At 51.2% G+C, this 24,923-nt stretch overlaps 1 protein-coding gene across 2 annotated transcripts in view; it reads left to right on the top strand.

Annotated features, from left to right (window-relative positions):
- Nucleotides 1-22,075, top strand: part of SMCO4 (single-pass membrane protein with coiled-coil domains 4) — a 70,854-nt gene extending 48,779 nt beyond the window's left edge. Inside the window, exons 3-4 of one of the 2 annotated variants that reach the window (XR_013829310.1) lie at nt 19,186-19,563; nt 22,013-22,075. Coding sequence is in view for 1 of the 2 variants with exons in the window: in XM_079928177.1 (XP_079784303.1) it covers nt 19,270-19,449 (180 nt within the window). In the remaining variant the exon portion in view is untranslated. Of the gene's footprint in view, nt 1-19,185; nt 19,952-22,012 lie in introns of those variants that run through there. The other variant, XM_079928177.1, reaches the window with a different exon arrangement.
- Nucleotides 22,076-24,923: the final 2,848 nt, after the last annotated feature.

Genomic DNA, 24,923 nt, shown 5'->3' with positions numbered 1-24,923 from the left:
CTTTACGTTACCATTCGTGCCCCTCCTCTGACCGTTCTCTTGCGGCTGTATGGAATGCAGGCGCTCCTTCTCTGTGACCCCCACCCCGTCGTAGCACTTCCACACTTGATTGTAGTTGCCTGTTTTCCCCGGTTACTTCCTCGAGACATATCTGAATTGGGCCTTGGGCATAGTAGAGGCTCCGTAAACGTTTATTGAATTCACAGTGAATTGGCCTCCACTCTAGACGATCAGCTCCCAGGCGGATTCACTTTGTACCTCCACCGCTACACCCTTGTAGGGTCTGTACTATAAATCCTTCTCAAATCGATTCTGTTCTTTGAGCATGCATCCGAAATTGTTAATCTTCTCTAGTTGTCCTTTGTGTTTTGGCTGGTGGTGAAATGAAGCAAAGCTTTCATATCTAGTTTTTATCTTCCATGGGCAATTTGGGTCCATGTTAAGAGGAGTAATCCAGAAGCGGGAGGGGAAGGGAGGTGACAGGCGGGTCAGGGAACCAGTGACGGTGGGAGCATGGCTCCCCACCCTGCCTCTGCCTCCCTGTGGTTGAATGGGATTACTCGAGGTGGGGTTTGGTCATGCCCCTCTTGTCTGCTGGATGGCAGATGCCCTCCCCCATCCATCCATCCATCCATCCATCCATCAATCCATCCATCCATCCATCCATCCGTATTATCTTCCGAGCTACCTCAATCAACAGACAGTTGCATCTGAACCAACCTCCCTGCTCCAAACCTTTTTTGTTTTAAATCATTGAGTCAGCGGATTCCTTTTCTCACCTGCTTTTACTGCACCTGCTGAATATCCTGAACACGTTCCTCACTAATGTAGGAACGTCATGTAATGTTATCTGTTTTGTTGGTCACTATCCTCTTAAGAGGACTTGTCCCAGCCTTTCCTACCTGACAGTAACCAGCAGTTGTCTCTTCCATTTGAGGAGTTCTTCTCCTTTTAGAGGAGCACCAGAGTTTCTTCTCCTACCAATTCTAGGAAACAGGCAGGGGCAAACGGTAACTTCCCATTTCAGTAAACAGGCTCAGAGCAGGTAGGCGTCCTGCGTGAAGCCACGTCGCCAATGCAAATGGCATCTGGTTTTTCTCTCCCCTGCGCCACCTTGCGCATTCCCCTTGGAAGCAGCCGCTGCTCTCACAGAACCCAGGGGCTCTGTCTCACCCACTCCAGTGTTCCTCTCAGTGGGGGGAGCTTTGGCCTGCTGTGGAGAGATGCCGTCTGACCCTGGTGTTTCCTCTACCGCCAGCCAGGCCGCTTTCTTGAAAAAGTAGGTCTCTTCCTCCCGAGACCTTCCAATCAGTCTTATAAGTTTTATTTTGGTTGGAGTTTATTTAAATGCAGGAACTTTTAATTAGTTTACGTGAATGCTGTGCTGTCTTACTCTAGGAAGACACTCACAGGGACTAGAGCAGCTTAATCTAGCTGTATCTAGTGATTTTCTTCCCTTGCCTTCTCCTTTAAATAATTGCAGATGGTACCATCAGTCAAGGTGGCAGAGCACAGTGCTTTATTGCCATGTAGAATTGTTTAGTTAACTGTGATTTTTAAAAAAATGGCTCAACTTTTAATTAGAAAGCAAATTGTCAAAGAGATTGGAAAATAGACCCATCATGATAGGAAACCAGGTTCCGGTCCAGAAGGGAGCATGTTAACTTAAGAGCAGGATGTGATTTCAGTGAGTCATTGTTTTCCTAAAATAGGCCGTCTTCTCCGGTGTTTTTTTGAGAGAGAGACCTTCCTCTACATCTGTACCGCCTTAGATTAACATTTTCCTGGGGGAGATTCTACTTGGAATCCCCCAAACAGGATGGTACAACCCAGCAGCGGAACTGTCAGGGCACAGGGCTAGATACCGAAACCCTTCTGCCGGGACTCCTTGAAAACATCAGTGTCAAGAAATCAGCAGACCTGTTCTGATGCTTCTAATTGAAGAATTATCAGGCTACATACTTTACTTCCCATTGTGGTGTGATGCAAATCCCATTTTACTGTTAACAGCACTGTTTTCTCAGCCCCAAAGCTGGTGGTATCTGCTTTACTACTGGAGATCGTCTTAGAAGCAGCTTGCATATGTCCTGGCCGAGTCTGGCCCCATGAGCTCCCTGTGCGGTGCACCCCCCCACCTTGAGCTGGCACAGTGGTGGACACACAAGCACCCCGAGAGGAAGGTGGGAAGGATCACCTGTGAGAACGGCCCCAGGCGTCCATCGCTCCACACGACTCCTCTGTGCTTTGTAGCTCCTTTTATACCTTTGATAGCAGCTAGTGAACTTGGATAGGTCATGGGCACCTCAATTTCAACTCTTGCTCTCCTATCACAGACCCTTTCCAGACCTCCCTTCCCCCCATTTCATTAAGGTGCACAGCTGTTAATTCACTTTCTCAAGCCAGAAACTGGGGAGTCATCTGTTATCTCTCACCTTTCTCTTCCTCCAAATCACCAAGTCCTAGTGGTGCTTCTGAAGCAGATCTTGAATTCTTCTGGCTGCCCTTCCACATCCGTCTCCCAAGTCCAGTGACATCGTCACTTGCCTGAGTCACTGCAAAGGCCTTTGAACGGTTGCCCTGCTTCCACTTTCCCTCCATTCTGCTCACCATGTTGGACCCAGGGGAGCTTTAACAATGCTTGTCATATCATTTCACTCCCTTGCTCAAAGCTGTCAGTGACCTCCTCCCGCACTGGGATGGATCCCATGTGCCCAGCATGGCCCACAGAGGGGACTGTGCGATCTGGGCTCCGGGCCTGGCTGGAGATCCCGCAGCATTGTTGCCAGCATGTTGAAGTAACTTGTGAGATGCTTTGCCCTTTCACTTTTGACTTCCTCAGCAGATTGCAGTGACTGATTTTCCAAGTCACGTTCCATGCAGTGGAATGCTCCCGGGGGACTTTACACTGGGGAGATCCTGGATGTTTGATTTTACAGTAGGGATTCTGTAGGCTGGGTCTCTACTTCTGAGGCTCCCTCCTGGATGGCAGTGATCTGATTCAGACATGCAAGTCCTTTCATCAATTCCCACAGGTGTGGGACTCAAAATTCCACAGACTCCCAAGTTTAAGGCATGACTGCAGGCTATCTGCTAGTAATCACAGGGATGTCATTAAAAGTTACTGGAAAAAAAACAACAACAGGGTAATGGTGCGATTTCAAGGATTGGATATGATGCGATGGCCACTGTCTCTAACTTACAAGATGCCTTCCTCCCTCAGAAGAGGCAAAACTCACCTGCATCTAAAGTGGAAGCCCACCAAGGTCAGTCACAGGGTTCTCAACCTCCTAAATAGGGTTCAATGGGTCATCTTCAAAACTACTTCCCATATAAAATAAAAGGCAAAGTGCAACTTACTTAAATTTAATGAGAATTTAATACGTAATACTATGTACTGTTTGCTAATGCTGAACTTTTCTGTTTTCATGAACTTTCAATAATTCATAAAGTTGTACATAATCTTAAGAATAAATCTCAAGATTAAGGTTATGTTGAATAAATTTCATCTAGATAAAACCACAAAAAAAAATGTGATTGATGTTAAATTACAGTCCATCCTCCATGCAGGTTCTGCACTGGGGGATTCAACCAACCATGGATAGAAAATATTTGGAAAAAAAAATGCCAGAAAGTTCCGAAAAGCAAAAGTTGAATTTGCCACATACCAGCCTATTCACATAGCATTTACATTGTATTAGGTATTACAAGTAATCTAGAGATGATTTAAAGTGTATGGGAGGATGTGCCGTAGCTTATATGCAAATACTGTGCCATTTTATAGAAGGGACTTGGGTACATGGGGGAGGCGGGGTCCTGGAACTCACCGCCTGCGGATCCCGAGGGACGACTGTACTGCAGGCTGGAGTTTCTGGATGACTGCCTCATCCTCCACTAGGAGTCTGGCTGCCTCGCCACGCACGCAGCGGTGTGTTCCAGGCTCCCATGGAGCGTGGACTTACACAGGCCCTTGGATTTCCCGTAGAATTTGGAAACAGTACCCTAAGAGTGCACTGTCACCACCGTCTTGAATTTGTGACAGTTTTTAATTGCTAGGAATCTAGATGTTTAATTGTCAATCACTGTTAGCTCGGCTTTCTCATGATTAGTTTAGGGGCTTCCCTGGTGGCGCAGTGGTTGAGAGTCCGCCTGCCGATGCAGGGGACACGGGTTCGTGCCCTGGTCCGGGAGGATCCCACATGCCGCAGAGCGGCTGGGCCCGTGGGCCATGGCCGCTGGGCCTGCGCGGCTGAAGCCTGTGCTCCGCGGCGGGAGAGGCCACGGCAGTGAGAGGCCCACGTCGTACCGCAAAAAAAAAAAAAAAAAATCTTGCTTATCATTATTAGTTTAGCACCATTTGGTTGGTTGTTTACCTTGAAGAGTGAAGTGGTGCCTATTTACACCAGGGATGTGTTTTGGCTAACAAGTTTCCAACAACTGGACTTTAAAACATGAGTGAGATTTAAACGAGTCATTCATGCCCCTTTCCTGAAGCAGGCGTGCACCTCTCCCGCATTTGCTGCTACAGTGATTCTGCACAGTTAACCACTGCATATGTTTTGCTGGGAAGGGGAAAGTGTGTGGGGCGGGTCCACACCCATCCACGGGCAGTGATTTTAGAGGAATTTAGAAGTGTTTGTCCTATTTAGGGCTTGAGAAAGCGGCGAGGTAAGGCAGGGAAACACAGGTTAGGCTGTTGCAGAAATCCGCATGAACCAGACGAGGGCCTACTGGTAGTGGGGATGAAGCGGGAGGATGTGCTGGGAGATGTTTAGGAAGAGGGGTTGGTAGGTCTTGGGGGACAATTTGATACAGGGGATGGGGGGAGGGGAGACATCGAGGAAAACCCCCAAACCTCTGGCTTGGGCACCATTAGCAAGAGGAACAGGCTTAGATCATTCATCAAATACTTACTGAACCCCTGGTGGGGGAGGTGGACAGAAATGATGAACTCTGAAAAGAAAAGGTGGAACGGAAGAAGGGTTATTTTAAAGGTGTAGAAGTAGGTGAAAGGGCCCCTAATTTTGACTAAGGGGATCAGACATGTTTTCTCAGCAGAGACAGTGTGTGATGCAGGCCAAGACGAGAAGCCCCGGGCATAAATGCACGTTGGCTTGTTCTGTACCACGTGCAGCGGGACAGGAGTAACGGCTGCACTGAGGAATGGGGAGGCTGGAAGCAGGAAGACGTGCGGGGTGAGGCCTCGGTGAGGGCGGGGAGGACAGACGGGCTCTGGGTATGGGTGCAGCGTTGATTTCACTTGGAGGTGGGGGGTGGGATCTAGAGTCGGGGCGGGAGGAGAATAATCAGGCCCTGGTGAGGGCGGCGGGGGGAAGCGGAGGTGAAGGAGACCAGGGCTGCCTTAGGAAGCAGCCTCACCGTGGTCAGCGGGGTCTCTGTGGCGCCCGCAGATGGGCCACAGGCAGAATCAGCAAGGCCGATTTCGTCTTCAGCGCTCCAGGGCCTCTTGTTCTGTGCCCTTTGCCCAAACCGTCCTCATCAACCGTTCAGGTTGGTAAACAGGCTTAAGGTTCAGCAAACAAGGCGGCCTTCAAATTAAAGATCAAATATGTATCACTTTGTTCGTGGCAGACCCCACTTCAGCAGCCCGAGTTCGTTGTCTGATGGGGTCCTTCTCCTCCCCCGACCCCAAGCTGACCCTTCGGAGACTCCAGAGAACACCTGGCCTGCCACCGGGTAAATATTGGATCGCAGCCCAGTTTACCGCCTGCCTTTTGCAGAGAATTTGGATTTTGGCAGCGGTCGGGGCCTGCAGTGAAGCACAGATGATGGGCTTGGAGCCTTCGCCAGCGGGTCTGTAGCGTCCTCTTTGGAGTGATCTGCTCGCCTCTGCTCCTCCTCTGGCTCACCGGCTGTCAGCCGCAGGCCCCCGTGACCCCGCATCGCGGTGCTGCAGAGGCACACTCGTTTCAGGCGCCCTCCTGCCCTAGTTCTGCTCCAGGCTTGCTCCCACCTTGTTTTGTGGCCTCTGCTCTCTAATCAGAGATGCAGCCCCTTGTAATGCTGTCTGTACTACAGCACGTCCCCCGCTCTCTGTCACCTTACGCTGCTTTGTCTTGCTTCACAGCACTTCACTCCTTGACACACGACATATGTATTTGTCTCTCGTCTGCCTCCTTTTCCTGGAATGTACGTTCCGTCAGAGCCAGAACTTTGTGTTGTTCATTATTCCATCCCCGCTGCCCGGACAGTGCCTAGCGCATCGAGGTGAATCAGTACCTGATGAGATGGACCAGTCAGTTCATCCGTCTGTATATGCACAGCAGTGAGCAGTGCCTGGCCTGTGGTAGGTGCCCGCTAAGTGTTTGATGGAATGAATTGGTGAGTGAGTGACTCTGTGTGTGATTGGCTCGTCCCCAACACTTAGGTGCCCAGCAGGTGTCTGTGGAATAAATGAATGGAAGTGAGAGCTTGCCCGTCTCTTTCTGAAGCTGGCCCTCTGGGTGGGGTGAGCCCCAGTCTCTGTATCTGAGGAAGGCCCAGGCGTGCAGCCTTGGGCGCATGTTAGTTGCGGCTGCTGTTTGCATTTGACGCTTCCGCCAGTCCCTCACTGTCTCTCAGTATGTGTGCCGTCAGCCAGGCGCTGTAATTAACTTGCTGTAATTTAGCTTAGGGATGAATTTTTCATTTTAAAAATGCCATAAACAACTGGTGCTTGTGATATGTTGGTTGTTAATGAAGCTCATGCCTAAGAGAACATGAGGACGGTGCTCCGCGTCTGGGAGAGAAGGGCTGTGAGCCCGCTCCCGGCCACAGGAGTGTGAGGAAGGCAGGGGAGTTCTGGCGGACCTGTGGCTCTGCATGCCCGAAGCGTTCCCCAGCGTGTAGGCAGAGCCCTGGGGTGCGTGTGGGTCCTGTTTACCCAAAGGTTTGGGGGAAATAACATTTAAAGAATATTAAAACAAATATGGTTGGTTGTTGGAGGAGAATTCAACATAGCTTCGTGGTTACAAGCAGGGCTCTGGAACCAGACTGGGTGCGTTTGAATCTGTCCCACCACTTATTTGCTTCGTGGTCCTGGGTGAGTTACATAACCTCTCAAAACCCCATTTCTCGCCTCTAAGATGGGAGCCTGGGACGCAGTGAGAGCCACGGCAGGCTCTTATCACAGTGCCATGCCCGTTACGAGTAAACAGCAGGGGATAATGCTATATACGATCGCTTGACATTTAAAATAAGACACAATTAAAATTTTATTCTTGCAGTGGCTTTGCCCCAGACTTGGCCTCCAGGAATGAATGTCCCCTCTCCATATTTGAGATGGAAAAGTTAGAGAAGCACTGCCTGAAAAAAAAGTCCAAAACAGTGCATACAATTGGCTGGTGTGCATGTCTTCATGGATTTCCCCCCAGCCTCGCCTTAGCCTTGAGCTGCCACAGAGTTGAGCTGTCAATAACAAAGGGATAAATTAGTGACTCTTGCTTTCAGTACCTGCTGTCTTAAAGTACCTAATTGAATAGCACATGAAATCGAGAGAACCTGCAGGTTTGGATAAAGAATTGCTATTTAAGGAATGACCACACCTAGAAGAGCTTGTAAATTTTCTCGTTCATTACTTCCTTTCATTCTCATAGGAGCTTATTATTCATCAAGGTAGAAAGACTGTCAGGGTGTTTCGGTGACTTCTCCTGGGAATGGGATTGAAACACCTACCAGCCCTTCCTGCCTTGAGGTCTTCTCCATCCAGTGTTTTTCGGAGGCAAGTCACTTTCCATGGGATTAAACTGACATTTTTTTCTAATGAAATGAAACAAAGTAGAAAATTTCCGAGTGTGTTGCACATAATAAACTTACATGCCATGGCATAAAACTTCGGTTTTAGTTTGTGCTGTTAATTGTATTTCTTTCTGTGCATCTTAACCGTTTCAAAGCAGTGTTTTGTACCTTCTTACGGGAATTTCACTTAACTTCGTTTCTGTTTAGTCATCTCCTTTGTCCTTTCCGTGGTTGAGTTTGCTTCAGGTCAACGAGTGAAAACAAATTACTGTGCTTGAAGTTGCTGATCACTGTGAATTTAACTCTAACTTGTCTGGGTTACATAACGAGATCATCAAAGGCTTTTTTGCCCACCTGTCTTCAGTGGGAGGAACTGATGGTTGAGCCGCACCTGCAGAGCTTGGTGGAATTGCAAGGCAGGTCCCGGAAAGCCAATATTTCCCCAAGGCTGGGAGAGCCTCTTCACCGCTGGTTCTTGGAAGAAGCGTGCGGGGACTAGTCTGCCCTCGCGTGACCTTCTTTGTTCTCTGAGACCAGCAGGAGAGGCCTGGGAAATGTGACAGTAGCTTGAACAGAAAAGGGAGGGAATTGGCTTAGTGGAACGAACAGAATTGAGGCTCCTGCAGAGTTTTCCGCTCCTGAGCTCTGTGTGTGTTGGGGGTCAGGGAGGCACACGTGGAGGGAGTGGGGCTCCTTGGACAGGCCGCTGAAGCCTGAACAGCGGCAGCGCTTCAGATGCCAGGTCCTGGGCCAGGCGCTTTTCTTTTGCAATCTCATGTAACCCTCACCTTGTGTCATAGTGGCCTGACAAAATCCTGTCCTGGTTAAGTCTAACATCCCCCGACTCCATCCCCTGCACCTGCACCTGCGCGTTGGTGCCAGCCCCCAGCCGCCTTGCTCTAAGCTCTGAGGCCTCTGACTGCAGGCTGGTGGTCACCCGTCGTGCTCCGATGCATCCGTCCCGCTTGCCCGCTGTTTCAGAGCTTCTCTCTCTTCAGACTCCAGCATCTCCTCCCTCTTCCTGCCTCCCAAGCTGATGACCTTCTTCCCATTTCACCGAGAACCAGCAATAGCCCTGCGAGAACTTGCACAGACTCCCACCGTCACCTTGGGCCCATCCGGGGCCAGCCCAGCTGGTGCTCCAGCTCCCCTGGGCCGCTCGCCAGCACTTCTTTTTCCTTCCTTCTCCTGATCCATCTTCCCCTGTGACACAAACATTCTATAAGTGCCTTAAAAAAACAAACAAGTAGAACAAAACTCTTGTCCTTATATCCCCTTCTGATTCTGACCCTATTTTCATAGTGACGATGAGGATGACGTTGCTGATGGATGACGATACTTACATAGTAAATACTACGGGCCAGGCATTCTTCTCATATACCAATTCCTTAAGGGATTATTCTCCCCATTTTTCAGATGAGAAATGTGAGGCACGGAAAGATTAGGGAACTTGCCCGAGGTCACAGGGCTGATAAACGGCAGGACTGGGATTGCAGTGTAGACACTCAGCCCCCGGGTCCTGCCTTGAGAAGCGTTGGTGACTCGTGGTCTCCGTTCTCTAGCCTGCTCCCTCCCTCCCTGCGACCCCTCAGATCCGGGACCCCTCCCCACCTCGCCACCCCACCAAAACTCTCCCCTCAGGTCACCGATTACCTATACGTGACCAAGCCTGATGACCGGCTCCTTCTTCCTGGAACACTTTCTGCACTTGCCTTCCAAGACACCTTACGCTTTCAGTTTTCTTCCTTTCATACCCTTTTAGTCTCTTACTTGTTGCTCTTCAACTCTGCAAGTCCTAAACCTCAGAGCGCACTGGCCCTTCTCTGTCTGCGCTCGCTCCCCAGCCTGGCGGCTTGCAGTGCTGACAGCTGCCACGCTCCTGTCTCCAGCCCAGCTCTCTCCCCAAGCACAGCCTCATGCATCCAGCTGCCTGCTCAGTGTCTCCACTGGGGACAGCTAATTGCGTCTCAGACTTGACGCATCCCATTGTCCCCACACCCCTACGTGGCGCCGCCATTCCTGCACTTCCTTGGGCCATAGAGCCTTTCATCATTTCATGTTTTCACACTCCAGTTCCAATCTGCTGGTGAATCTTGTTGGCTGTCCCCTCAAAGTACCCGACCACTTTTCCCCACATCTGCCCCTCCCTGGGACCAAGCCACCGCGTACCTCCTGAATAATTCACTCATGTCCTCACCGAGCTCCTGGCCTCAGCCCTTGCCCCCTGCAGTCAGTCGTCCAGCACACGTGTGCTTTTCCTTAGCACACGCAGAGCCCCCCGGTGGCCCCCGTCTCGCACAGGTCACTTCCTCACCTCCTTTGAGCCTCTGGTCCGGTGTCACTTTCCCATGAAGCCTTCCTTGATTGATTTCTCTAATTTTGCAGCCTCTGTTCCCCCAACCTTTATTTTCTCTAAAACACGTAGCATCATCTGACACATATTCTGTTCATTTGTTGGTTGTCTGTCTCCCACATTCCCTGTAAACTACCCAGCATGTCTCCCGACATACAGTTGATGCTCAAAAAATATTTAAACGCTAGGTAGTTTTATCCCTGTTTTACAGACAGCGTAATTGAAGGTCTAAGGGCCACAGACCCCAGAAGTGCCAGGATGGGGATTAACACCCAGACGTGAGCTTAATTGCTCTGTCTGCTATTTTTCTTGTGAAAAAAGGACAATAATAGGTAAGGTAAAGAGTTACCATGAGGAGGAAATGAATACTGCACAGGAAAGCACTTTGCAGGAATGTTACTTATCCGATTTACTGAGAACCCTAGCTCTTTATGTCTGTGTTATTCAGCAACCCACCCCAAAGTTCTTTTGTGTTCTCGGGTTTTTATTTAGGAGTAGCTGACACTGCCACCGAATTACATAGTTTCTTCTTCCTTCACCCTCGGTGAGAGAAGTATGTACACGTGTTTGTGCCTGTCAGCTTCCGTCTGTGGCTCTGACCCTCCCCACAGGCCGGCCGGTCGGGAGCTCCCCGACCTCTGAGGCCGGTCGGCAGCGGGACGCTGGAGCCAGCGTGCGTGGCTGTCACTGCTCACGTCTGTGTTCCCGGGAAGGCGCTTGTGTTATCAGCTGGTGCCTAGCGGGTGTCGGGAGCCCCATCCCGGTCAGTTCTCCTGGTGGCCTGCCCAACCCCTGTCCCCGTCTCTGCGGCAGACAGAAGTGAGGTGATCACGGCCCATTACGGCTAAACCCCAGGGACGTACAGTGAAGTGAGCACACTCCATGAGCCACAGAGCTGCTGTTCTCGGCACGCAATTTAGGTTTCCCTGAACTCAGGGCAGCTTCCCTGGGCTCACGGCGTAGAGCATGGAGTGGTGCAGCCCTCCTGATGCCTCATGTTTATAATGACGCAGCCAGGAGAAGAGCTGGTGGAGATCTGCCCCACATACACCCTTCTTACGTGTTGTTTATTCATTTGTGTTCCTGATTTTGCAGTAGGAGAAAAACGCAGCCATTTTCTCAGTGAGCATCTTACACCGCCTTTTCTGGAGACAGGAGAGCTGCAGGGCTTTGAAAAGGTGGACAGCGTGGAAGATGGGTGGGCAGTCTCTGGCCTCCATCCCTGGGAGCGGCCCTCCAGGTGGGCCGCCACCTGGGCTGGGTGTCTGTCCTTGCATTGACTGTGGGGGGGGGAGCGGGTGCAGCCGACACAGTCTGCAGCCACTTAACGGGCGGCCCTGCAACAGCCTGGGACATCCTGGGGGCCTTCCTACCGAGCAGCCTGGCCCACATGAGAGTTCAAGCAACCTGCAGTGCGTCTTTAAGCCCAGGACAGCTTCTGGGAGTCGGAGCAAGTAAGGAACAGGCTTTATCCGCTGCCAAGTGAGACAAGCACCTGGAGGGCCTGTGCTTCTGCTCACATACCCTCCCTCCTCGTGTCCTCAGCCTCCAGAGTTGACGGGCAGGAACCCGCCGTGGACTCTTGACCCTGTGTCCCGTGACTCCATGGGATGGCCCGGCTACCGGGAGGCAGCTGGGTTGGATGGGAGGCAGACAGAGCTGGGTCTGAATCCCAGATGCACTCTGACTTACTACCTGGGCCCTTCCCTTCTCTGAGCCTCAGTTCCCTTGTCTGAAGAATGGGATAAAAGCCGCAGTGCGGTTTGCGTGTTTGTAGAGGGCTTTAGTGCGGTAGCCTGACAGGTAGTGCGCAGTGCGGTTTGCGTGTTTGTAGAGGGCTTTAGTGTGGTAGCCTGACAGGTAGTGCGCAGTGCGGTTTGCGTGTTTGTAGAGGGCTTTAGTGTGGTAGCCTGACAGGTAGTGAGCCTTCGGGATGTGATAGCTACTGTTCCTAATTGTGGGCTGACCTGGAGGCACTGTCACTGTGGGGTCATGCAGAGAGGATGGGTGCACTTTGGAATTAGGTCTGAGTTCAGATCCTCAGTCCATTCATTCACTCAATATTTAATGAGTGATTGTTTTGGATTTTATACTAGGGTTGAGACTGTGCTGGTTTCCTAATGGTCTTTGATCTTGGGCAAGTCACCATACTTTTCTTTTTTTATTTTTTCATAAATTTATTTATTTTATTTATTTATTTTTGGCTGTGTTGGGTCTTTGTTGCTGCGTGCGGGCTTTCTCTAGTTGCGGCGAGCGGGGGCTACTCTTGTTGCAGTGCGCGGGCTTCTCATTGCGGTACCTTCTCTTGTTGTGGCGCACGGGCTCTAGGCATGTGGGCTTCAGTAGTTGTGGCATGCGGGCTCAGTAGTTGTGGCTCACGGGCTCTGGAGCACAGGCTCAGTAGTTGTGGTGCACGAGCTTCATTGCTCCGTGGCGTGTGGAGTCTTTCTGGAGCAGGGATCAAACCTGTGTCGCCTGCATTGGCAGGTGGATTCTTAACCACTACACCACCAGGGAGGTCCCCATACTTTTCTGAATCTCATCTTCTTCACGTAAAATGGGAGTGAGAATACCAATCTTGTGTTGAGAATGAAATGAGCATTTCTAAGTGGTAGCTAGCTGGTTTATTATCTTCTGCTATAACCTTTTCTCCTCTCCTGTAGAATTTTCTGCTGTAACTCTGTGCTTAGTACATAAGATGACTGCTTGTCCTCCAGCTTTGGTGTTCGATCCAGAGATGCTTGCTGAGCACCTGTTATGTGAGAGGCGTCCTGCCAGCCCAGGGCAATATTATTCCTAGCAAGACACATTTGCTCCCAGAGGAGTGCTTAGTCCAGTGGGGACATCAGGGGCCCAGCCAGTTAGGCGGCGGCCACCGGTCAGTGCTGCAATAAAGGCATAAACCGAGTGCCGAGACGGCACTGTGGAGGGAGTGCTGAAGGCCAGGCACAGGGGTGACCAAGGACGAGCGTCTATACCAGGAGGATGCTGGGGCATGGGGGAGGGCACGTGGCAGAGCTCCCACACGGGCACAGGATGTGAGCGTGTGGGGTGGGCACTCAGGCGTGTTGGTAGCCGTGGGTCATGTGAGGTATGATGAGGCTGGAGAGATCTACTAGGGCGGGGCTGTGGGGGCCCCGGCGTCCTCACCGCTGTGAGTTGAGGCTGTGATGTGGGAGGCTTATCAGGGGGCTGGACCTGGTGCTTATTGCATGGGGCAGGCACAGCACTGCCCAGCTGAAGTGTCATGTGAGCCACTCGTGGAATTTGAAGCTTTTGAGTCGCCCACATTAAGACAGTGAAGAAAAACCAGGGGTAATTAATAATACGTTTTATCGAACCCAGTATATCCAAAATGGTATCATTTCTCGTAATTAGTATGGAAGATTTTAATGAGACAGTTTATATTCTCTCTTTTGGTACGGAGTCTTCAAACTCCGGTGTGTATGTCACACTACAGCTCAGTTTGGCCCACAGCCACATTTCCAGCGCTAGTAGCCGCATGTGACGAGTGGCTGCCATACTGGCCAGTGCAGCATCAGCCTGTCGGGATACGGGAGCTGGGGGTGGTCGCTGTGATTCTGAACCTTCCCTCAATTGCCCAAGCCAACCTTCTTCTCCCATCAAGCCTCTGGGAAAACCTGCCCAGCAGCAGACTGGTAACCGGTGGTTTTCAGCAGGGAAGAGAGAGAAACTGGGGGGTTCCATCACCCAGGGGTTATATGGTTCAAAACCAAAAAAAGGGCAGCATTCCCTGGTACCTCTCTCCGTACGTGCGTCTGCACTGGAAAAACCTCCCTGGAAAGGGAGTTACTCTGTACCATTTACTGAGCATCTGGTTTGGCCTGTTAATCAATACCTCAGATAATACTTCAGTCTTTCTCTCCCGATGACTCTACAAAGCAGGTTTTCTTATCCCATTTTACAGAGGAGGGAAGTCAGGACATGAGAGATGAAGTACATTGCCCGGGGTTGTATAACTAGACATGGCAGAGCTGAGGCTCAAACCTGGTTTCAAACCCACGTTCTTACCTCTGCTCCTGGCTGTTTCCCTAATAGGTTCTAAGGCTGTCATGTACATTATGATTTCTAAGTAGGAAGAAATATACATAAGGATTTTAATAAGCGTGTGTGTGCACAGTATACGTATATATATATGTATATAGAAAAAAGACTGGAAGGCTGAGCCAAAAAATCATAAAATGATTCTGTCTGAAAGGATGTTTCCCCTTCCTCTCTGCCCCCCCCCCCCGCCCACCTGCCCACGCACCCTGGGGACTGATTGGAACATTCCAGTGCTGACCAGTTGCCATGGGCTTGTTGGTGGGGGAGGGGCACCGGTGGAACTCAAGTGTTTGTGAAGTTTCCGATCCCTTGGTTAGGGGAGCCAGAGGCAGGGGGTGGCCAGGTGGCAGTCGCGGTCGGGTTGTGAAGCTGGAACTCGGCTAGTGGCTTCTCTGTCCTGCCTGGGCTGCTTGCTGGGAAAGAGCCAGACTGCACCTTACAAGCTTCATCTCTGATTTCCTCTCTGCAAGGGGCTGGTGAGCAAGGACGTGGCCCCAGAGTGGGTAAAGGGCCGGGAAGGTGCGTGGGGAAGGCACTGGAGGATGCTGACTCTTCAGGCTCCGGGGTCAGGCTGATGTGTGTTTGACTTTGACTCTGACACCCCTAGTTCTGTGACAGTGGCAAGGCTTTGGACTCCTCATTTGCAAAACTGGAGTAATCATTTTAGCTGGGGTTCCTTCACTGGAAGGTACAGAGACCCACTGGAGCCAGCTCAAGTTCAAAGAGATGTCTAGCCTAAGAGTCAGAAACAGGTCAGCATAACTCAACTCAGGAGCCTGTATAGAGCTGGGCCTTGCCGGGGCTGTGCTGGAAAGGTAAGAGCAGAGTCCCCAGTGTCCAGCTCTCAGAGCGCTCCCCTCGCCTCCCGTCTCCTCTCCCCAGCTTGGCTTCCTCTGTTGTCTTCCGCACGTGGCATCGGATGGCCCCCATCTGCAGGATTTTCCAGCTTGTGTGCCTTCATGTTTCTTGGTTTAGATGTCTGAGATAGAGGCTGATTGGCCCACTCCACTGAAGTTCCTCTGGTCAGTTCTCCAAGCCGCCGGATCCAATGGCCGCTGCCTTACCTTCACTTTGTCTCGGCGGCGTTTGGAAGCCGTGCTCTCTTCTTCACTCTTGGTCCCTGGGTCCACACTTCTGTTCTCTCTTCACTTGCGTCTTCTCCACAGGCTCCTTTGCTTGCCCTTCCCCTCCTGTTCTCTGACTGTCACATGCTCGGGGCTCGGGCCTGGCCCTCATCTCCATCTACCTTGTCCTTGGTGAGCTCACCTCATCTGTGGCTGATGACTTCCAAATATAGATCTTCAGCTCAGACCGAGCTCTTGACTCATGTCCTCAACCGCCTCCTTGATATTGCCATGGTGATGTCTAATAGGCATCCTCACACATGGATAGATGTGAACAGAGCACTTAATGTCCTTTCTCAAATCCATCGCCCCTTCCTGCCATTCTCCCTTCACCTCATAAGGCCGGATCACCATGCAGCCAGGTACCCAAGCTCCAGACCTTAGGTCCACCCGTTATTCTCTTTCCCTCACGTGCCATGTCTCATCTGCCATTAAGTACCCCCCAAATAAAAGCCCACTCCATCCTCCTGTCCATCACCATGGGCCCTCCCTGCCCTGCTCTCAGGGCCTCCCTTTTCATTCCCCTGTACCCCAGTCTCCACAGACCGGCCAGAGGAGCTTTTTGAAACTTGCACCTCCCCGCGTGAAGCCCTTCAGGGCCTCGTGCTGCTTTCGGAGTGGAACCCGACTCCTCACGGTGGCCCGCCAGCCTAAGGATGGCCTGGCCTCTGCGCCCTCTGCACTTCCCCTCCTGTCACCCTTCTGGTTCCTTCCGCTCCCTCTGCCTGCGGCTCTTCCCCAGCCTGTGTCCTGCTGGGCCCTTTTCCCTCGCCTCAGCTGTCATCTCAGAGGTGTTTTCCCTCCATCGTCACCACTCTCTCTTCAGCCCCAGGGAAAGTGCGGGGCTGCGGTTTGAGGCCCACAGCTCAGGTGAGTGAGATCAGGGAGGCCACCCACTGGAGCCTGACCAAGACCCCAGACTTCAGGCTGGCGTGTTTGTCCTTCAAATCCTGACCAGACCGGCACTGTCCCCAGTGACGAGGCCTTTTTTTAAGCCTTGGAGAACTTCTGAATGCATCTCACAGGTGTCAAGAGCTGGTCGTCACGGGGGCTGCTGCCCATGTATGTCCACCACACCTCTGCGGGAGGATGCAGCCAGCAGCCGAAGGGGCGGGGCTGGGGCCCTTGTTAACTCTGGGCCTCTGGGGCTACCTGCCTGTGGCCAGTCCTCTGCGGGGGCGGGGGGGGGGTGCCCTGTGAGGGTCCTGTGGGAGAATCCTGTGAAGGGTCCTGTGGAAGAGTCCAGCGAGGGGTCCTGTGAGGGGCCCTGTGGGGGGCTGGGTGACGGGCCACAGCGGGGTCCTCCTCTTTTCACAGGCCATTAGGTCCACAGGGAAATGGCTACAAATCAGGGTGCTGCCAATGGCCTCTTTTTAGACAATCTTGTGCAGCTGTGTCAGGGAGAGAACAGACCATGGCTCGTAGCTTTGGACAAGGGATGCCATCCACTGCTCTGTTAGATACTCTTTACAGACCAGCTGACTGTGCGCAAGACGTTTTTCCTCTTGCCCCTTGGTGTCCTCATCTCTGAGCGGGGTAACGAGCCTGCCCGTCTCCCCGCAGGCTGTCTGTTGGGTGGGCTTCGGGAGCGTCAGCTCACGTGGATCCGGTGCCTTCTCCGTGCCAGGTGCCGTGTTACCGGAATTCTTGTCTCCTCCTCACCACGGCCCTGCGGGCGGGGCACTGCTATTACGCCACCCCGGGGGGCGGCGGCTGAGGCCGGTGAGCTCCGTGAGCTCTGACCAGGGCCCCGGAGCGGGCAAGCGGTGGGGAGGGAGGAAGCGGCTGCGTCCGGCTGGCCGGCCCGTCCTGCCAGGGGTGGGCGGGCCAAGCACCATGAGGAGTGTTTTCTTTTCAAACCCTCAGTCACTCCTTCCGAGAGAGAAATTGTCCTCATTGTTCACATGATGACATTGAGGCCTCCTGAAGCCCAAAGCCGTTCAGCCCGGAAGTTGTATGTCCTTAGTTTGAATCCAGGCCTGCCTGCAAGTTCTCTGAAAGATTTGAAAAGGAGAATTTGTAAAGCTGGGGGTTCCTACACCTGTCAGGTCTTAAGGAAGTTAAGAGTGGCTATTTTCAAAAGCCTGATAGAAGGCGTAAATTTGCCTAAATGGGGCTCTCCAGAACTTTAATATTTGCTTTTGGCTGGCATCATGTCATTCCAGGGCAATAATTTCAGCCCTCTTGCACCAGGAGAAACTCCACCTGATTATGGAGAATAGGAAAAAATTTCCAGGGTCCAATCGGGGATGAGAGGAGTGGTGAGATTAGGATCCCTCTACCAACAGGGAGATTCGCACAAGACTTTTCCCGCCTCGGAACCCACATTCCACGTCCTGCCTGCCACTTGACACGTTCACTTAGGTGTAAATGTCATCTTCCTCATCAGGGTGGTGACAGGCCACCCACTGTCCTGGGGCAAAACTGGGTACACAGTATCATGATACAAGTCTCTCTGTTAGAGGAATATTGGTGTACACTGCTCGTCTGCCGCAGAGAGCGCCTCTCTACCAGTCCCCCAGGATGTTTTATGAAGGACATTTGTCTTTTTCATTTCCCTGCCCAGTAGCCAAACCCCCCCCCCCTTCACTGTGTTTAGAAACACTCCCCCTGCTTATAGAGGTTGGACGGCTAGACTGCGGGTATATTGGGTCTCAGCTGGGCTGGTCACATGCACCTGGTGACACAGAAGCCAGGGCCCTGGAGAATTCATCCTGAAGGCAGTGACAGCAGCTCCGTCTAGTTTCCAGGGGCAGTAGTGGTGGCCTCAGTGCCCCCTGCTCCAGCGACAGTGTCCAGGTGATGATACAGCCTGAGGCCTCCTCCAGGCTCGTGGTGTGAGTGGGGCTCAGGTGACGGCTGCACAGCTCCTTGCCCTGCTCATTTCCTGAGCCAGGTCCTCTTCTCTGGGGATCCTATGAGGTGCCAAAGGCCTCTGTGTAAACTCCATCTCAACTTGAATCAGCCGAAGTCTGTTTCCGTTGCGTAAAGCTCAGAATTGGACTCGTATGGAGCTGTTGCTCTATAGTTACCCACGGCCTTCGATTCATCCCCCAGGCCCCTGACAGCACCGCTTCACCGCCTGAGCACCTCCACGGGGCACAGAATTTACACGATCCTAGGTTGAGTGGGTGGCTGGACCGAAGGCTCAGCTGGTCTCTCTTTATCGTCTGTCTGACCCAGCTCTCGACTCTGCTTGCAACCTAGGGTGCACCCCTAGTCCGTGGGCTCTGTGAGCACAGCCCCGCGTGTTCCACCTCCTCCTCCCCGCCTCGAGCAGATCCTGGCACATAGGAGGTGCTCAGGAAGGTTTGGGTGGATGGGTAAAGGATCAAATGGAGATCAGAAAAGTCGGTGCCTCCGGGCTCTCTTCGGCCCCAGTGAGGCTGCCGCAACCTGCGATCGGGCCCTGGGCTCGGGCAGGAAGGGAGCCACGGTCCTGGGATCTGCAGGCTGCCGGCGGTTCAGCGCTGGAGGTTAGCCGGGGAGATGGTAGGATTTAGAACAGTGAAGTAGATAGGTGGAGCCTTGGAAGGGAGAAGGGTGCCCCCCTTTCCGCTGAGTGGAGGCGGCATAGTTAGTGCGTCCCAGTCCCTTCGTGTCATGAAAGCAGTCTTGTTCATCTGGTGCCCAGCGCCTGGCCAGCTGCCCCTGGAGCTGAGAGGCCCTGTCTCAGTGTGCCGGTCACCTGTGCACAGCACACCTGCAGAAGCGCTGACAGTGATAGAGCCCCAGGAGCATCCTGCTTAGCTCTACCACCCACCACTCAGAGGGGCTACAAGACCTCTCCTGTCCTTAATCCTTGGGCTGCTAAGTTGCAGATACTCTTCCTGGTTTAGCGTTTGCCTTTGCCTTTGCGATTCCTTTTCCTTTCACTCCGTTCATTCTTGATCATGGTTCTCTTTACAGGAGATTCTGCACCTTGACCGGAGGAGCGTGACCCTTCCTTCAAATCCCTCTCCGGACGCACCCTCCTAGCATCCCCTAGGAAAGATGCGGCAGCTCAAGGGGAAGCCCAAGAAGGAGACGTCCAAGGATAAGAAGGAGCGAAAGCAGGCCATGCAGGAGGCCCGGCAGCAGATCACCACGGTGGTGCTGCCCACGCTGGCTGTGGTCGTGCTGCTGATCGTGGTGTTCGTGTACGTGGCCACGCGCCCCGCCATCACCGAGTGAGGGACCTCCCCCCCAGAGCGGAGGCACGGGAGGGGAGAGCAGAAGAAGAATGGCTTTCATCCGCAGAGATTTTCGTGATGCTGAGCTCTGAGCCAGAGGACCCCGTCTTCTCTGGTCTGTGACTTGATTAAAGTTTCTCCACTTTTCTTGGGAGGGAATAGGGAACGCTTTATCAGTGAATGTGCCACACACCTTATGGTCCACTTCATGTGCCTTTCAGACTTCAAAGCCGTGTGTGTGTGTGTGTGTGTGTGTGTGCGCGCGTGTGTGTGTTTCTCGCCTACAATCGATATGTAGCTCCACCTGGTGAGAGGAGGAATCTCTGGGTCATGGATCAGTTGGAATCAGTGCTCACCCCATCCCCTTTGCTTTGAACGTGACTCTTTGCTACACGTGTTCATGATTTCCAAAGGGACTGTATTTCTTCTCTGTGCTTCATGTGATTTGAAATATGTCGACTCAAAAGTGAAATATTTATTTTTTGAATAAAGGAGATAATAGCCTTAAACTGGATGTTTATCTTGTTTTGCCAGGAGGTGGCCTTGCTCTCCCGGGAGCACAGGAAGGTGCTGTCCGTGCGGGTCCCCTGGCTGGGAAGTATGTCCCTCTCACCTAAAGTCCTCTGGGCTTTCTCTATCTCCCCCTTCACTCCCTGCTGTGAATCACTTCCGGTAACATTGTGTTTTTTGACTGGCTCATTTTAAGTTTGAGAGACTCTTGAGAGAGCCAGAAAGGATGCATGAATTGGTCCGTTTCAGCAAAAATAAGAGTTCTAATTGGAATGAGACCACAACTGCTTTTAGCGAACAGCAGCAGCACAGACGTGGTCCTGGAGGTAAAGGTCAGGCTTGGTTCAGTTCCTGCAGGGGTACAAATTGTCAACAGTCCAGCTGAGTTTGGGATGCAAATTGGCTGTGCTGGAAGGGTTGCTTCATTGTATTTTAGGGCATGGTTAGCTGTCCTGGTGGCTGGTGGAGTGGGCCCCTTTTGGAAGTCAGATGCATGGTAACTGCTCTGAGGGTGTCTGCTCCTCTGTCATTGCTGATTAGGGGGAGATCTGTGGGGAGACAAGTGCTTGTCTAATCTCGGTGGCTGCATGACTCGCTCACTGATTGCACAGGCGTGTTCTGGGGGCATGGAGCGTCTTGGAGTGAGTCTCTAAGAAGACGAAGCAGCTGCTGGAAGGAAGGGCTCCAGCTGAAGCTCGGATGCTGGGCTGGGCAGGGCCGACGGAGCTCTGCGGGCCTCCGAGGGAGACCCTGTGCTGCCCCACGTTCACTCCAGTGCCTGTGGCCCTGGAAAGAGATTCGCTGAAACATTTATCAAATGCAGAGGCTGCTAGCGTCAAGTTCCTCTTAGGTTTCCGTTTTCCTCCCCCTTTTGGTTCTCTGAGGAGCCTTAGTGCTTGCTGGTCCGAGAAAGCCTGGAGCCTGCTGCCCCCAGGATGGCTCATTGGGATGAAGGAGGGGGCGGGGCTTCTGCACCATCCCCGCCCTCACGATGGCCACTTAGCCACGAAATGCAGAGCTCCGCCCCCTCCCTCCCCAAGGACAGCCTGTGTGAGGACGGCCTGTCCGCTCCAGAAGGAAGAGCCCAGGCTGTGCTGGGTCCTGGCCTCATCTGTGTTCAGTTTCCAGCCTACCCCTCAGAGCTGTGGATTTCCCAAACCCCCGGAGCTCAGTTTCCCCATGTGTAATAGGCAGTCCAGGCACTTTCAGGGAAGTGGACCTCTCGGGGAAACAAGAGCCAGCCTGACTTTTTATGCAGGTTTTGCTGCCAGAGCCCCTCTCAGTCCACTTCCTCCTGTGAAAATGGAGGCTCTCTTGCCTCGTAGGATTGTTGGGAGGAATCAATTGAAATAATACATTTGTGATGCCAAGTCTAACACCTGGGATGTAGTAGTTACTCTGTAGTAATTTCTAGCATTTGACATGTATTCATGTAATCAGGTAATGTATATATGCAGTTTTCCACGTATTAACTCATTTATTTCTCATATAGCCCTAGGAGTAGGTACTGTTAGCGCTCAGTGTTACTGCTGAGGAAACTGAGGTGGGCCAAAGGACTTGTTGATGTCATACAGCTAGTCAGCGGAGGAACCCAGGTTTATTTTAATGCTTTTGTTATGGGAAGTTTCGCACATATACAAAAATAGAACAGTAATACAATATACCTCACGTACACCTCGACCAGCTTCAGCAAACCGCAACACATGGCCACTCCTGCTCCCCCATCTCCACTGCCCCTCACACCCAGACACCTTCCTGGGCACACGCACACCGGATTATTCTGCAGCAGAACAGGAGATGGGGTTTAAACCCAGGCAGTCTGGCTCCAGAGTCCATGCTCTTCATTATGAAGACCTGTTACCTCTTAATAAACACTAATTTCCCCCTCTCCACTCTCCCAGCCTAAAGTAAGCTTTCCTGCCCAGGTGTGTGAACAGCTCTCACTTGCCCACAGCTGCCGTGAACAACCTTAGATGCCATCTTTGGACCAACAGGCCATAGTTTAGCTTTACCCACTGAGTGTCTGACACCCTGCTCAATCTCTCACCCTGTAGCGATCAAGGAGAAATACCTGTTTCGTGGGCTCCTTAGAAACGCATCTCAGTATTCGTGCTTAGGACATTTCGGGTGTGATGTGAAAAGAGCCTGAGGATTGGGAAGCAAAGACACGTGTGAATCCTCACCCCACCACTTTCTAACCAGATGACCTCAGTCAGGTCCCGTGACCTGAGCTGTAGTTGCCCCACATCTGTCAGGTAAGGTTCATTTTAACTATGTAGAGGATGTTGGGAGGATAAATGGAAATAAAAAAGGGGTGTGACATTGTTCCTAGGACATTGTAGATGCTCAATAAATAGCCATTCTCTGTTTGTCAGTGCGTTCAAACCTCACAGGACATGCATGAAGGAAGGCCAGCCTCCCAGGGTGTCGCTTGCCAGACTGACACAAGACCTCACACTGGATGACAGATCCTGAGGTGCTTCTGGCCCTTATTTTCTCCCACTGTTTTTCTCTCTGTTGTCCATCGGGAAGCCTGGTGGAGTTGCACTGGATTTTCAAGTGAAGGCAATTACCAGGCAGGCTTGGTGAAAGCAGGCTGAAGATGGACTTCTGAAAGTTAACAGAACTTTGATGTGAGCCCCCTCCTGGCAGGAACGAGGTGCCAATTTACTGTGGACTTGCTGGGTGGAATTGAACAATTCTCAGGGTAAATGGTACTCTCATGTGGAGGCACTGGGTGATGATTTGAGACACAAGCTTCCAAATTGTGCTCAGTTATTCAATGGCTTCAAGGCAAAACCGAGTGATTTATTAGGAGTTTCACAGGTCATGCTGGGGTTCTGCAGCAGGATCTGGGGCTCTTGGCTTTCGGGGTCCTCATTTCAAAGCCTAACATTTCTCGAAGAGCAAATTCCAAAAGAGGAATCAGATTAGAAACAGGAATAGAAACCATTGTCATTGGTTTGAAAGGCGTCACTTGTTGTCTTTTAAGAAAATCATACCAAGATGTATTTGTGTATCTGCTGGTTCTAAAACCACCAGCTTTAATTCCTTCTCAGTCGGTCTTTCCTTCCTGCATCCTTCATGAGGTAACAGGAAGGAAACCTGTAGCCAGACTCATCTGTAAATTGGAGATGGTTTTTAACACCTGCCTCAGGTTTGTTCAGGAAGATTAAAGAGATGATTGTCTTTCCCTTTTCCCCCAAAGGATCTTACATCATTATTTACTTGCTAGAGGTAGAAAAAGAAGGAAGTCAATTATGGCTCTTGGATTTCGTTTTGGAAGGCTGCCTTCACATATATGTGTGTGTGTATGTATTTGTGTGTGTGCATATACATGAATATATTTATCTTTTATGGCTCCGTGTTGAAAATGCCCCACGTGCTCTGTCACCGGAAGATGTCTGCCTTACTTTGAATGCAATTTCTTTTTCGGGAACCACCTTTAATTCTGTGTTCTCTACAACAGCGGTCCCCAACCTTTTTGGCACCAGGGACTGATTTCGTGGAAGACAATTTTTCCGTGGACTGGGGGTGGGGGGATGGTTCAGGCGGTAATGGGAGCGATGGGGAGCGGCTGTAAATACAGATGAAGCTTCGCTCGCTCACTGCTCACCTCCTGCTGTGTGGCCTGGTTCCTAACAGGCCGCGGACCGGTAGTGGTCTGAGGCCCTGGGGTTGGAGACCCCTGCTCGACAATATTTGTCATGGACTTGCTTAAGCATTAAAAATCAGATACAGAATCTTTGGATCAAGGAGATAGATGAGTACCTTCCTCAACCCTTCCAGAACATCTGTACTAGGATTGGCTAGGGGCTTGCACATCCTCGGAGGTCTGTCCCACCTGCCCCTGTGCTTCAGAGATCAGGGAAGAGCAGTTGTGCACGTATGTTCTGCCTCACCCACTGCATCAGGCTTAATTTTTCCTTATGAGTCTATGTCGTGCAGTAGCCAGGCTGTCCTCTTCTGTTCTGAGTATTTTCTCATTACTCTACAAGGCAAAGGTTTCTGACTTCAGAGTATGTCAGTTGGGTCATCTGTATTATCCCCCCGCCTGCCAGTTCTGTGGAAAGGAGCCAGTCTTTTCGAAAAGCTTTTAATCACTTGAGCTGTTGAGTAATAACTTCGGGAAGGTAGACCAGAGTGAGCTTTGGGTGCTCAGTGATGCCACGGTTCAGGGTCTCTCTCCTTCTTTTGTTCACTTCCTAATCATTGCGTGAAGGTTGTCTCTCTGAACCCTCCCAGGAAGGAAACTTCTCCAACCTGTGACTGTTTCTTTTCCAACTGAAACAAAGCACAGCTGGCCACACGGATCACAGCCACTCTTTCAGAAAGCACAGTGAACTCTTTGGGATAAGGCCCAACTCCCAAGGCATCAACTCGTTTGGATTGCAATAAATTAAGAAAGCCCACGATGAACTCCTCCTGCAAGGCCCTCCACCTGGAGTTACTTCTGCCTCTTACTGCATTACTGGTTCATTGAAAGTCTTCCATTTAGTTCATCCACCCACATTCTCCAGAGACATTGTAATTCCCTGCCTCACACAGTCCTCCCAGGTTGGGTTTTAAAAGATGTAGCAATATCTACAAAAGATATATTTAAAGCAAAAGTATACTAAAGATTGAAAATTTAAAAGATGGAAAAAATATATGTCAGGCAGATTGAACAAAAGCCATGGCAGCAATTTTAACATGAGCAAAACAATTATAAGATGAATATGCCATAAGGGGCAAAGGATGTCATATATTAGTAGTAACAAATGATATTTTGTCGTGGATATGTATGTTGCTAACAATATAGCCTCAAAATATATAAAGCAAGTGACTATCACCAGACTAGAAAGTTTTAGTTGAAGATTTTAAGATATACCGTGCAGAAATGGATAGATCAAAAGCTGAAAAGAGCAGAGATATAGATTTGAATTGTAAAATTAATGAACTTGATCTAGTAGATAAATATAGATC

The sequence above is a fragment of the Stenella coeruleoalba genome (assembly GCF_951394435.1).
Source record: "Stenella coeruleoalba genome assembly, chromosome: 8".
In the NCBI taxonomy this organism is placed as follows: Eukaryota; Metazoa; Chordata; class Mammalia; order Artiodactyla; family Delphinidae; genus Stenella; species Stenella coeruleoalba.
This window is presented reverse-complemented; position numbering and strand designations above follow the sequence as displayed.